Consider the following 15,734-nt stretch of genomic DNA (forward strand, 5'->3'; position numbering starts at 1 on the left):
TTCCAGACTGACTGCTGAAAGATTGTACAATTAATTTTTTTTCTCTTTGCATACAACAAAATGTGCATTAAAGTCAAGTGCATTTTCTTTTCTCTGTAAGATAACTACAACAAAGTGCATTCAGAACAAAGCCAAGGTGCTTTAAAACTGCATAAAGATCTGCATAAAGACACACATGAGAGGGATAATAGTTTATAGCAGACTTAATGATGTTACTGTAGTGGCTACTGTCATAATTCATGGAATTATGGAAGGACTGTTGTATTTACTACATCTCCCGTGACTCTTAGCGGGGGATGACGTAGCTTACGAGAGACGAGTGAAAGAGGACCGGAAGCGTTGTTAGTTAGCTTAACGCTAACGTTAGTTTAAAAGGTTTTAACCGCGACAGGCATATAGTAATGGCGAGGATATAAAGCATGTTAAAGATGCATTTATTGGATGCGTTGCTCGCTTACATAGAAACAGCGAGACTCCCAAGAGGAGTTAGTTATCACAGGCTGCAGAACGCAGGAAGAGCTGCCAAGCTGCTCACGTTATACGTTGCGCAAAGTCTGTAGCCGCGTTTTGATTACGTCATCACAACAACACTTTAGGTTACGAACGTTACGTAACCCTGTTCTTTGACATTCTGTGATATATTTTCGGTGCTAAAACCCTTTCGGCCGAAATTTTATTTTTTTTTATTTATTTTTTTTTTTTTGGTCTTTTTCCCCCTCCATTTTCCTCCGATTTTCTCCCATCCCAATGTTAGTCGTATGCCAATTCCCAGTCCCTTCCTGGTCGCTGCGCTTTACCCCCCCCCACAGTCAGATCATTTGGGAGAGTGGAGGCCACCACGTGCTTCCTCCGACACACGTCCAGCCAATCACCGCTTCTTTTCACCTGGCAGCGCGGATTCTCATTGAGAGGGCGTAGCGTGTGGGAGGACCACACTATCCCCCTCACGTCCAATCCGCGCTTAGCAGGCGCCCCGACCGAACTGTAGGAGTCGCTGTTTACAACGACCCGGACCCACCCCGCCAGCTTCTCCCACCCTCTGATACAGCCAATTGTATCAGTGCAGACGGCCAGCCAAGCTGGTGACAACCCCGGAGCTGTGAGCTGGATTCGAACAGGCGAACCAAGCTCACAGCTCCGGGGCTGGTGACGAACGCAATCTCCGCTCGACCACCTAACCGCCCCCGAAAATGTCTTTTTAACCATTTTCGGCCGATAATTTTCGGTGGCCGAATATTCGGTGCATCCCTAATTTTAACTGATTGTTTGCTGATCTTGTATGTTTGTATTTGTCCTCTGTGTAATCTCAGCATAATTGTAAAAGAGGGCCATCCTCAACTGATTCTCTGATAACGTAAGTGAAGGTTGATGATACATACTGTACACATATGGTACTATATATGAGGCCGCATTATATTACATGCATACAAACAACTCTCTCTCTCTCTCTCTCTCTCTCTCTCTCTCTCTCTCTCTCTCTCTCTCTCTCTCTCTCTCTCAAATTGTGGTAGGTTTTAAAAGAGAATCAGGGTTGTGTGTATTTGTATTGTGTGCGTGTTCATTTTGTTAGTTCATGCTATGTGTTTGTGTGTGTGTTAGAACAGAAACAAAATATGTGTGAAACTTGCTGCCCACGTGCAAACACACACACACACACACACACACACACGCACGCACGCACACACACACACACACACACACACACACACACACACACACACACACACACACACACACACACACACACACACATGCACACAGACACTCTCTCACACACACACGACAGAAACCTCTCTCTTTCGCCCACATTCTCTCAGCACTAGCAGTGTGCTGCCAACATAATTATCTCTCTCTCTCGGTCTGCTTCTCTGTCTCACTCGCACTGTCTCTGTCTCTCTCTCCCTCTCTCTCCTCTGTGTGTGTGTCTCTTTCTCTCTGGGTGTGTCACTCTATCTCTCTACACAACTACTAGTTACTCTGTTTAGTGTTTAGGCAAGATGTCTCGAATACAGCTCTGTTGCTTTAGTCTTAGATATTAGAGTTATGTTGCTTTGGTCTGAGAGATCATAGTTATGTTGCTTTGGTCTGAGTGATCAGAGTTCTGTTGCTTTGGTCTGAGATCAGAGCTCTGTTGATTTAGTCTGAGTTCAGAGCTTTTTTGATTTAGTCTGAAATCAGAGCATTGCATTAATAATCTGTGCACTCCCCACTGGGCTGTTTCTCCCCTCCTCCCCCCCCCCCTTACTACAGGTGTCCCTGAAACAAAACCATGAATGAATGATATAATAGGCCAAACAATTTCATCGTTTTCTTGTTCGCCTAATAATGTTAACCAATGGAAAGACACACACACACACACCAACGTTCTTCCACGCTACTTTCCCCACGCAAACATACTTTTGCTGATCTGGACTGGTCCTCTGAGCTCCTCTCCAGTCGAGTTGCAGTGTTTAAATCCAAAATATTGATAAATCGGATCCTCTGCCATTGTTGTGTAACATGGTATCTCTTCTCTAGAGTATTCCTTCTCTGCTTCACGTGAAGTAAAATCTACTCTAGAAGTCAAACTGAAAGTATACACCGGTGGGGAGTGGGGTCGGTAGACAATTAATTCATTTATTGTTATTATTTATTAATTTGGATTCCACAACACAGAATGACACCGTTATCACTGACTGACTACCGTGGCAAACCTAGGTGGAACTAAGTATAACTTAATAAAAAATGATTATATTTAATTATAATAATTATTATAAATATTATTGATGCACCGATGTGAAAATTGTGGCAGATACCGATAACCGATATTAATATTGCTGTTCTGGCCGATACCGATATTTACCGATGACGATATTTCTGTATAGAAAACACTTTTTTTATGATAATCAAATAAAGAGCTATTTTCCAAAACGCATTTTTTTGTAACTTTTGTTACTTATTTTCAGAAGTGACATGATGATGATATTTTGAAACTATTTAAGACCAAAACATGTATATAAAAAAAAATATATATATATATATATATATATATATTTTAATATCGGCCCTATCTTAATATCGGACCGATACCGATGTGTAAAAAAAATTACCATATCGGCCGATATTATATCGGCGGCCGATATATTGTGCATCACTAATAAATCTACAATAATATATATATATTATATATTATATATAATATATAATAATCATTATAAATATGTTTTTCCTGTTGTACCAAACTCATACCGAACCGTGACCCCAAAACCGAGGTACATACTTAACCGTGGCTTCTGTGTACCGTTACACCCCTATGATATGATATGATTGTGTATTATCTCTAGTGTACATTAAGATATGAATAATCTGCATTATCCTAAAGGCTTGGGATTAAAAGGGAAATATTTTCAATTCAAAGACTAAAGAGTTTACTGCAAGATGTATTCACTGTGTGTGTGTGTGTGTGTGTGTGTGTGTGTGTGTGTGTGTGTGTGTGTGTGTGTGTGTGTGTGTGTGTGTGTGTGTGTGTGTGTGTGTGTGTGTGTGTGTGTGTGTGTGTGTGTGTGTGTGTGTGTGTGTGTGTGTGTGTGTGTGTGTGTGTGTGTGTGTGTGTGTGTGTGTGTGTGTGTGTGTGTGTGTGTGTGTGTGTGTGTGTGAGATTCGTTGTTCTCAGTGTTATGACTAGAGGTAGCCTGCTGCTACAGTGACTTAATTAAATTGAAATTGATGAGAAGAGACAAGAGGAGAGGAACTTGTCCTCTATAGAGAGAGAGAGAGAGAGAGAGAGAGAGAGAGAGAGAGAGAGAGAGAGAGAGAGACTGAGAGAGAGAGTCAGATGTCATGTAGAGTCACCAGTCTCGGAGCCACTAGCTGCTGTTGGCAGGTCTGAGCTAGTCTGGCCCTCATGAGCTCCTTCCCGTTTTATTTAATTTATACTCTTAAGCCCATTTAGTATCTCAAGAACCATTTGTCGTAGAGACTCACAGGTGGCGCTGTTGGACTCAAAATTCGAATATAATTATTATTATAATTTTTTAAGTATTTTTTTTAATTATTATTTTTGTGCAAAATCAACTCTGCCTCTCTTTGTTAACTACAACAAGCAATACTGTTTGTTATTTAAGATGAGGTCGGACTCGGCACTGACAGATTTGTGTTCATTGTGCTGCTTTTATAAAGCATCAAATGACGGCGTAAAATATATCATGAAAGCAAAGTGTTTCGTTTGTCTAAGATTTTAAAAGGTTTAAACTTTACAGCACTGACAAAGTTGAACAGAGTGCTGTACAAGTCCCACAATATACAAATAAATATTAAAAATAAAAAGTATACATTTTTTTTTTTATCTCGAAGCTTCGAATTCCAAAAAATATTTTGAAGGTCAGCCCTAGACTCCTGTGATTAGCTGGTAGGTCTTTGTCTGAGTCTCACCTTAACTACTGTAATCAGCTGGTAGGGCTTTGTCTGAGTCTCACATAGGGGGCTTTCTCACTAGGCATCCGGGGCCGAATCCGAGCACGATTGCCCCAAAAGTAGTGTAATGAGAACGCTACGTTTCATCCCCTGGGACGGATAATCGGGACCACTTGAAAAGGTGGTTTGGGTAGCAAATCAGCGTCCCCGGGCACGGAACGATTGCAAATGTGAGCACAACTGTACCAAAACACGGAATAGGCTTCGTTTGCATCGTTTGTACTTACAACACCAAGCTCTAAGAGATAGTAATAAGTGGCAGTGTTTGCAGGGCTATAACTATATTCTATATTATAGCTATGGATACAATACTATGGGCCATTTGACATCGACTATCTATCGTTCAATATGTAAAAAAAAAGAAAATACAAAATTTGCATCCATACATTCCCGCTTTATACCGTGGTGAATGAGTATAGTTTTAGAGTGATCCTGTCTAATCCCAGAAAACTACACTATGCAGCAATACGTGTATTTCACTATAAGCGTTGCCGTTTCTCGCCTGGACACGGTACTACCGTAATTCCTCTAATAGTAACCGGTATTCAATTAAAAACCGGGTCTCTATTAATGACCAGGTGCGCTGTTGAGCTAAGCAATTATAAGCCGGCCTCCTAATACAAGCCGGGTTTCATGTATATTTGAGGAATTACGGTATTTCCCTCAACGGATTTACCATAGGCAATATATTTTGTTATTGTTGTTATATGCTGGCCTGGCTGTGCAGTAAATACCATATAATGGTATGGTGTTTTTTATTTAATTTTTTTATAATGCAGGACCTGTTCAGAGGTCTTTAATTGGCATGCAACTATCCTCAATGTTTAGCGGTTAGCACACACGGTTACACACACACACACCGGAACACACACGCATGCATTGTTCTCAGGATCGCAGATGCGATTCATCTCTGCGTTCGGCTTTTTTGATGCTTTGATCGTCACCAACGGTATACATTGTAGGGGTGGGAATCGCCAGAGACCTCACGATACGATACTATCGCGATACTTGCGTCACGATACGATAGTATCGCGATACTAAATAGATTGCGATACACTGAGTATTGCGGAATTATTATTATTCTCTTTTTTTTTGGATACAATTTTATGTATTACCTTTTTTCAACTGCAAAGTAAAACTTTGTCAACATGTTTTATCTAATAAAATAAAGTTCAGTCTGTCACTTCAATCATTTTTATTGAAGAACATTGTATTTTCTCAAGCAGACAGATGTAAACACTGTAATCTGTGTTGCATGTACCTGACAAACTGAACTGTTTGTATTACAGTCATATTCCAACTTAACTGAATGCACATGTGTGTGTGTGTGTGGACTACTGTACTATTACAGGTATTGAAATTAACAATGCAACTTCCTTATAAAAAAAGGATTACATTTTTTTTTATGAATAATTAAATATCGATACTTGGCGTCCCTGTATCGATAGTACAGTATTGCCATGCAAAGTATCGCGATACTACTACGTATCGATTTCCCCCCCCCACCCCGTTACAGACACATGTTGTGATCGAGGTGAAGTCATGGTTGGATCACAGCAGGATTGATATCATATAGCCCTTACCTTCACTAGGATCATGTACCCCAAAAAGAATATTCCAATTATCTGATCACGAGTCCCAGTATTGGTTTCGATCGTGTCGCCAACATAATCCGCCACACATCATGCATTGGGAGCACTTGACGCTTCTCAATCCGATCGGGACAACCGCTCCACTTGCCCGACAAAGAAAAGTCCGACCGGAGACTTTTGATCGACGCACAGGCCAAGATATAATGTTTAATATAATGCTCGATACTGCCACCTGGGTGGATGCTGCCGGTTTTGCATTTTGGCATTCTCAGGATGATTCCCCATGTTAACCCCGAGTCCGTGTGCCTGTAATGAATGGAAATATTGAATAAAATAAATAACGATGAAAACCCGACTATACTCGGGTCTGGCGCTGAACGATTGGCGAGTTAACCCGACTTTCCTCGGGTCTGGCGCTGATTGAGTTAAGGAGGAGGGTGCTAACCTGCTTGCCCAGAATAGAGTTGTATTCATACTTCAATTTAAAAATATTATTTAGGTCCGTTTGGGATTGTGAGAGTCTGTAGACTCCTGTAATCAGGAGTCAGGGCTTTGTCTGCTCGCTCGGGTGTAATCTAGTTTTAGTTGTTGTTGTTATTATTGCTACAACTTTTTATACTGATATTATTATTATTATTATTATTATTATTATTATTATTATTATTATTATGACTGCTGCTGCAATATGATATAATGTACTATATACTATACTACTACTTGGTATATTGATATAATGATCTATATATTAATAGTACTATAATATTATATATTAATGTACTATGTATTAATACTACTACTATAATCTGATATAATAATGTATGTATTAATATTACTACTATAATCTGATATAGTAATGCACTATATCTAGTATGAAATTGAATATAACTACTATAATCTGATGTAAATTATACCATATTATAGTAGTAATATTAATACATAGTACATTATTATATCATAGCAGTGTCCCAGGAGTTAGAGCTGTCATCTGATAATCTGAAGGTTAGGTTTAGACAGTGTCTCAGGAGGTAGAGCAGTCATCTGATAATCTGAAGGTTAGGTTTAGACAGTGTCTCAGGAGGTAGAGCAGTCATCTGATAATCTGAAGGTTAGGTTTAGACAGTGTCTCAGGAGGTAGAGCAGTCATCTGGTAATATTAAGGTTAGGTTTAGACAGTGTCTCAGGAGGTAGAGCAGTCATCTGGTAATCTGAAGGTTAGGGTTAGACAGTGTCTCAGGAGGTAGAGCGCCATCTGGTAATCTGAAGGTTAGGGTTAGACAGTGTCTCAGGAGGTAGAGCAGTCATCTGGTAATCAGAAGGTTAGGCTTAGCAGTATCTCAGGACGTAGAGCTGTCGTCCTGTTCTGGCTCGTCCTGGCAGCGTGTCGAAGTGTCCTTGAGCAAGACACTTAACCCTTAAGGTTGGCATCGATTCTTGCATGGTTGCCTCCGCTGTCGGTGTGTGAATGAATGGGTGAATGTGAGGCATAAATTGTAAATCGCTTTGGATAAAAGTGCTATATAAATGCAGTATTTACCATTTGAAGAAATGTTGATTACTGTGTGCCTTTAATAGTACCCTGGCTCCTAGCAGATATTGCTAATGGCTGGATTACTAATAGCTGTCAGACACCTCTAGCAATATGAATCAGATAGGACTGAGGTTAGCACTGTTTCTATACTGTATGAACCAATTAGGGTTATGGCTACCGCTAGGTATGACTGCTAGCTGCATAGTTAACCCCAGAAAATAGGCCTGTTAGCGATGTGAATCAGATAGCTAGCAGTAGCCAGAGCTCTATCCCTGCTAACCATATATCCACCACACACATATCACTGTGTTGATTGGTTCACAACCCCACCAGTGACAAGCAGCGTCAGTCCATATTACGGCGATTTCCTGTTAAGGTGAGTCCTTAGGCATCCATCTCACATTTGACTGGCCCTGGGCTGGGATGAGAGGCCCAGCTGATTGGCTGAAGGACGTGATGGCGGATTCAGAGGTGATGCTAATTGGCCTAGAGTTACGTCTGTCTGAGAGCCACCATGGTTGTTTGTTAATAAGCTGGGGCACACTGACACGCACACGCACACACACACACACACACACATACCATTTTGTGTTAACCCTTTCACTGCCGCACTACCAAACGGTTAACCCTTTCACTGCCACACAACAGCAGGTTAACCTTCTGTAGTGTGGCAGTGAAAGGGGTAAAGACCTGTGGACTTTGATGAAACAGTTTTTATTTCTTCACTTGGTTTATTCAACATGAAGAGCAGTCTGCTGCATGTTTTGTATAAGACCAGAAGACTGGTCTTACGACAACCAATCACAACAATGAATTATTTATTATCAATGCCTAGTCGCCTACCCAACCAATCACCACAATTCATTCTTTATTATCATGCCTACCCAACCAATCACCACAATTCATTCTTTATTATCAACACCTACCCAACCAATCACCACAATTCATTCTTTATTATCAACGCATACCCAACCAATCACCTATTATATAGTTGGTCAACAGATAAGTAACCTGTCTCTCTGTCTGTGTGTCTAACAGGAAGCTGCACCTTTGACGAGGGGTTCTCCCAGTGTGATTATCAACAGGATCCCTCTGATGATTTTGATTGGACACATATCAGTACACAGGAAGTACCATACCTGTCACCTGACCTGCCACAAGGTATCTATCTATCTATCTATCTATCTATCTATCTATCTATCTATCTATCTATCTATCTATCTATCTATCTATCTATCTATCTATCTATCTATCTATCTATCTATCTATCTATCTATCTATCTATCTATCTATCTCTATCTCTATCTCTATCTCTATCTCTATCTATCTATCTCCTCCTACTCTCCTGTCCTCTCCTCTCTCCTGTTCACTCCTCCTCTCGCCTGCCCTCCTACTCTCCTGTCCTCTCATCCCCTCTCTCCTGTCCTCCTCTCCTCTCCCCTGTCCTCTCCTCCTCTCTCCTGTTCACTCCTCCTCTCCCCTGTCCTCTCCTCCTCTCTCCTGCCCTCTCCTCCTCTCTCCTGTCCTCTCCTCCTCTCTCCTGCCCTCTCCTCCTCTCGCCTGCCCTCCTCCTCTCCTGTCCTCTCCTCCTCTCTCCTGTCCTCTCATCCCCTCTCTCCTGTCCTCCTCATCTCCCCTGTCCTCTCCTCCTATATCCTGTCCTCCTCTCCTCTCCCCTGTCCTCTCCTGTCCTCTCCTCCTCTCTCCTGTCCTCTCCTCCTCTCCTGTCCTCTCCTCCTCTCTCCTGTCCTCTCATCCTCTCTCCTGTCCTCCTCTCCTCTCCCCTGTCCTCTCCTCCTCCTCTCCTGTCCTCTCCTCCTCTCTCCTGTCCTCTCCTCCTCTCCTGTCCTCCTCTCCTCTCCCCTGTCCTCTCCTCCTCCTCTCCTGTCCTCTCCTCCTCTCTCCTGTCCTCCTCTCCTCTCCCCTGTCCTCTCCTCCTCCTCTCCTGTCCTCTCCTCCTCTCTCCTGTCCTCTCCTCTTCTCTCCTGTCCTCTCCTCCTCTCTCCTGTTCTCCTCTCCTCTCTCCTGTCCTCTCCTCCTCCTCTCCTGTCCTCTCCTCCTCTCCTGTCCTCCTCTCCTCTCCCCTGTCCTCTCCTCCTCCTCTCCTGTCCTCTCCTCTTGTCTCCTGTCCTCCTCTCCTCTCCCCTGTCCTCTCCTCCTCCTCTCCTGTCCTCTCCTCCTCCTCTCCTGTCCTCTCCTCCTCTCTCCTGTCCTCTCCTCCTCTCTCCTGTTCTCCTTTCCTCTCTTTAATCCATTGATGATGATGCAGGGTAAATTAAATCTTTGTGCCTGAGGGCAGGCTGTGTAATTACCAAGATATGAGCTCGTTAATCAACACAGCATAACACAAAAGGTCGTTAGAATGTTAGGATGTTAAAATGTTAGAATTTTAGGATGTTAGAACGTTAGAATGATAAAATGTTAGAATTGTATGATGTTAGAACGTTAAGGTTGTTAGAATATTAGGATGTTAGATATCAGAATGTTAGAAGGTTTGAATTTTTTTATGTTAGAATGTTAGGATGTTAGAATGTTAGAATATTAGGATGTGAATGTAGAGCCATATGGAATCTGCGATCACGGAATCGCGGACGGAATCGCGGAATTGAGCAATAAAAATGGAATCAACTATAAAAAAAATATTTACTTTTTTTTTTTTTTTTTTATGTTGTGGACAGCACTTTGTTCAACTTTGTCAGTGCTGTAAAGTTTAAACCTTTTTAAATCTTAGACAAACAAAACACTGCTTTCATTTGAGCCGTCATTTGAGGCTTTATAAAAGCAGCACAATGAACACAAATCTGTCAGTGCCGAGTCCGACCTCATCTTAAATAACAAACAGCATTGTTTGTTGTAGTTAACAAAGTTGATTTAGCAAAAATATATATAATTTTTTTCTTTTTTTTTAATAATCGAATTTTATTTTCATATTCGAATCCCATGCCCATCGAACGAAGCTTCAAAGTATTTAAGACAGCCCTATTAAATGGACTGTTATATCTTATTAAATTGTGGACATTTATTCATTCCCACTTATTAGACACTATTTCTGATGGTAAAATGAGCATACAAAGCAAAATACAGAATTCTGAAATATTAAAACGGAAAAAACGGAATTTGGAAAAAATAATTATGGAATTTGGAAAAAATTAAAACGGATTTCGTATGGCTCTATGTGAAGGCTCAGGCTGTTAGGCTGTTATAATTTTATGTTAGGATGTTAGAGTGTTAGAATGTTAGAATTTTACATTAGAATGTTAGGATGTTATGATGTTAGCATTTTATGTTAGGATGTTAGAATGTTATGTTAGAATGTCAGGATGTTAGAACATTAGAATGTTATGATGTTAGAATATTAGAATCTTAATACTATGTTGTAGGGCTGTCCCCGACTAAGGATTTGGATAGTCGACTATGATTGGCAAAAATTTGCCGTTAGTCAAAAAAAAATATATATATTTTGTATCATTCCATTTGGGCTGTGGGGGGTGCTTAATGTCTGAAGGAGTCGACTGAAGGCGTCTTGTCCTCTGCAAAAGCATGCAATTGGTCCACTGATGGATACATCTTGATATTTGTCTAGTCTAGTGTGTTCATTAGACGGGTGAAATCCTCTTTCAGTGCCTCTGTGCCTGTTTTCGTAGGCAGTTAGCCTCTGGTATGCGTGCCATTAGCGTTAGCCACGCTTCTAGGCCTCTTTTCTTTTGGAAATGATAAAAAAATATATATAAAATATATATATTACTACTATGTTGAACTTGTAACCCTACTGTAGTAGTAGCCTTTCAGATGGCTTGTCTTTAGGACGTAGCCGTACAGGGGGCTTGTCTTTAGAACCCTACTGCAGTAGGATCGTCTTTGGTTGTTTGTGTTTGTGATATGTCAGGGCTGGGTGTTTGTGATTGATATGTCAGGGCTGGGTGTTTGTGATTGATATGTCAGGGCTGGGTGTTTGTGATATGTCAGGGCTGGGTGTTTGTGATTGATATGTCAGGGCTGGGTGTTTGTGATTGATATGTCAGGGCTGGGTGTTTGTGATTGATATGTCAGGGCTGGGTGTTTGTGATTGATATGTCAGGGCTGGGTGTTTGTGATTGATATGTCAGGGCTGGGTGTTTGTGATTGATATGTCAGGGCTGGGTGTTTGTGATTGATATGTCAGGGCTGGATGTTTGCTACAGTGGCTACAACACCAGAGGCAGAGTTCTATTTGTTCTCTTCTCCGTTTTTCAAAAGGTTTCGTCTCATCATTTATTTTCAGAATGATATTTCTGATAATGACAACTTGAATGAATAAATTATACCTTATTCTGGATTAATTTACTACTTCATGACATTTATAATGCTAGAATCAGAATCTTTACTTTACAGCACAGGGTGACATTTTTTAAATGTTATATATAATCCTGCAGGTTTTGCTTACACATCATCCATTGTCCTGGGTGAATGGAGGCTCACATAGGGGCCACAGTGGCTCAGGAGGTAGAGCAGTCGTCTGGCAATCCGGAGGTTCCCGGTTCGATTCCCGCTCCTCCTGGGCAGCGTGTCGTTGTGTCCTTGAGCAAGACACTTAACCCCTAATTGCTCCCGATGAGCAGGTTGGCACCTTGCATGGTTGCTTCCGCCGTCGGTGTGTGAATGGGTAATATGTAAGTAACTAATTGTAAAGCGCTTTGGATAAAAGCGCTATATAAAAAAGCAGCCATTCACATCCATTGATGCTCTGGGCTGTTCATATGACCCTCTGTATCGCTTTGTGGTGGAGGGCAGCCGGTGAGCTCGACCCAGGTGATGTCCTTCATCACCACCTGGCCGGTGAGCTCGACCCAGGTGAGGTCCTTCTTCACCACCTGGCCGGTGAGCTCGACCCAGGTGAGGTCCTTCATCACCACCTGGCCGGTGAGCTCGACCCAGGTGAGGTCCTTCATCACCACCTGGCCGGTGAGCTCGACCCAGGTGAGGTCCTTCTTCCCCACCTGGCCGGTGAGCTCGACCCAGGTGAGGTCCTTCTTCCCCACCTGGCCGGTGAGCTCGACCCAGGTGAGGTCCTTCATCACCACCTGGCTGGTGAGCTCGACCCAGGTGAGGTCCTTCTTCCCCACCTGGCCGGTGAGCTCGACCCAGGTGAGGTCCTTCTTCCCCACCTGGCCGGTGAGCTCGACCCAGGTGAGGTCCTTCTTCCCCACCTGGCCGGTGAGCTCGACCCAGGTGAGGTCCTTCTTCCCCACCTGGCCGGTGAGCTCGACCCAGGTGAGGTCCTTCATCACCACCTGGCCGGTGAGCTCGACCCAGGTGAGGTCCTTCTTCACCACCTGGCCGGTGAGCTCGACCCAGGTGAGGTCCTTCTTCCCCACCTGGCCGGTGAGCTCGACCCAGGTGAGGTCCTTCATCACCACCTGGCCGGTGAGCTCGACCCAGGTGAGGTCCTTCATCACCACCTGGCCGGTGAGCTCGACCCAGGTGAGGTCCTTCATCACCACCTGGCTGGTGAGCTCGACCCAGGTGAGGTCCTTCTTCCCCACCTGGCCGGTGAGCTCGACCCAGGTGAGGTCCTTCTTCACCACCTGGCCGGTGAGCTCGACCCAGGTGAGGTCCTTCTTCACCACCTGGCCGGTGAGCTCGACCCAGGTGAGGTCCTTCTTCCCCACCTGGCCGGTGAGCTCGACCCAGGTGAGGTCCTTCTTCACCACCTGGCCGGTGAGCTCGACCCAGGTGAGGTCCTTCATCACCACCTGGCTGGTGAGCTCGACCCAGGTGAGGTCCTTCTTCACCACCTGGCTGGTGAGCTCGACCCAGGTGAGGTCCTTCTTCCCCACCTGGCCGGTGAGCTCGACCCAGGTGAGGTCCTTCTTCCCCACCTGGCCGGTGAGCTCGACCCAGGTGAGGTCATTCATCGCCACCTGGCCGGTGAGCTCGACCCAGGTGAGGTCCTTCTTCCCCACCTGGCCGGTGAGCTCGACCCAGGTGTGGTCCTCTGTGCTGTGAACACTGAGGAACATATCCACAGCTCCAGCCTCTCTCCCCGTCTGCTGTAGTCCCATGACCAGCTGTAGCATGAATATTATTTGTATTATATTGTAAATCGTAGATATGTGTAAATATTTATATATTATATATATACAGTGTGCATATTTGGTTGTCGGCGCTCAGACGTGGTCCATTAAAGCCTGCTGCTGTGTCAGCCAGACTGCTGTGTTGTTGTGACACTTCTGGGTCTCTGGGATTATTTTTAGCTGGCACACAACAGCTTGGCAGCCATCTTAATTAAATACTGGAGCACTTCACATGTCAGCCATCTTACAGAGTGGCAGACCTCAGATGTCAGCCATCTTTAAGTGATGATAGCCTGGTCAGTGTTTTGATGGCTGTACGGTAGTAGATGGATGATGTGCAGTATGGTCCATAACAATTGATTTCCGGGGTATTGGTAGTGATATAAACAGTGCTGATGTAGCAGGGAGCTGTGTGTTGTTGTTGTTGTTGTTGTTGTGCTGAAGGATGACAGATCTGGGTCTGGAGGGTATTTTTAGCAGCATGACAGCAACTTGTACTGTGAGATAACAGTGTAAACTCACTACTGAGATAAAACCCACTACTAATCACTACTAACATATATTATATGAATGATTGAATTTATACAGCGCTTTTCTAGCCACTCAAAGTGCTTTACAATCTAGCGCGGAAATTGTCTCCTTCACCACCACTGTGTAGCACCCAACCTTGGGCTACACATGATCAATGGCTCCCATCATAGGCGTAGTTTTAGGGAGGGGTTGCAGGGGACATGTCCCCCTAGAGAAGTGGTAAATTTGACCTGTAACTAACTACATATAATAATACAGGAGAATACTTATTTGAAAAGCAATACAGAAGGCCTGAGAGCTTTACTGCATTATATTCCATTATATTTGTGCCAGTGGGTACCTGAATGTTATCTTTTCCTTTACATAAAAGGAAAAGGCACAGATCGGTGCATAAAAGTACACCAGCATGCAGGACATGAAGTGTTTGACGCTCAAAATGTCCCCCCCCAATGTTGAAACCAGATCTATCTACACTGGCACCAGGCATACAACACACTACACAATGGCTGAAAGGCTCAGGAGACGGGAATGATTAGGTGGCCTTGATGTCAGAGACCTGATTGGGAATTTGGCCAGGAGCGTCGGGGAAGCCCCTACTCTTGTGGCCCTTGCTGTGGTGCCACTGATGGGGGGGAATGCAGGTATCAAAGCAGCATGGGGGGGGGGATACAGAGCTTCACAGTCCTATACAGTCCAGTATCTATACACTATAGATACAATATAAAATATAAATACAAATACAATATAAAAGTTCAAAATACAAAAAAGTACAATGGTTGCACGTGGATAATATGAGTGGGGGGGGGGGGGGGGGCTTCTAGCTTGTAGCTTGTAGCAAGTTGAGTGGCTGTTTCTATGATGTCAGCCATGCCGCATTCAACCCTCTTCCCCACGCTAAATGTTGTAGAAAAGCTAAACCTTCCACTCCTATAACCCAGGTATATCCGTCTCCATCTCATCTGTCTCATTCAAATAACCCAGGTATATCCGTCCCCATCTCGTCTGGCTTGGGTCCAGACCTTTAGTTGTTATGGGGCCATGGTGACGGCTAGCAGTTAGCTCTGAACCTCAAACAGAATGAGATCCCTGATTCTCTGAGGAGGATGAAGACAGTTTGATTAAGGGCCGAGTTGAGCCTGCAGGCCCTATAGTTGGAGCGTCCGTTCTCTATTGTAAATTGTTGGTTAATTCTATTTGCATAAGATAATGGAATTAGACTGTAATCCAGGCTCTGTAGCACAATAGATGGCTTTTTGGTTTTTGTTCTGTTAATCTCACAGTGAAAAGACAGTTTCCTCTGTACAATACAACACAGCACAGCAGGGTGCCACACACACACAGGCACACACACTAGCATGCGCCCGCATGCATGCACGCACGCGCGCACACACACACACACACACACACACACACACACACACACACACACACACACACACTACTACTGACCTTGTTGTAAATTGTAAGTCACATCATAAAAACATCCAAATGTTTACAATTTTAAATGCAGCCAGTAGGGAAAGGAAGCGGTTCTCCTATGTGTGTGTGTGCATGTGCGTCTGTGCGTGTGTGAGTGAA

The 15,734-nt window shown here is 43.5% G+C and overlaps 1 protein-coding gene across 4 annotated transcripts in view; it reads left to right on the top strand.

Annotated features, from left to right (window-relative positions):
- ptprk (protein tyrosine phosphatase receptor type K) overlaps positions 1 to 15,734 on the top strand; it is a 229,760-nt gene that overhangs the window by 79,745 nt on the left and 134,281 nt on the right. For all 4 annotated transcript variants that reach the window (XM_084315223.1, XM_084315225.1, XM_084315224.1 and 1 more), the window contains exon 2: positions 8,611 to 8,733. In XM_084315223.1, coding sequence (XP_084171349.1) covers positions 8,611 to 8,733 — 123 coding nt within the window. The remainder of the gene's footprint in view (positions 1 to 8,610; positions 8,734 to 15,734) is intronic.

The sequence above is a fragment of the Notolepis coatsorum genome, assembly GCF_963971535.1.
Source record: "Notolepis coatsorum genome assembly, chromosome: 5".
Lineage (NCBI taxonomy): Eukaryota > Metazoa > Chordata > Actinopteri > Aulopiformes > Paralepididae > Notolepis > Notolepis coatsorum.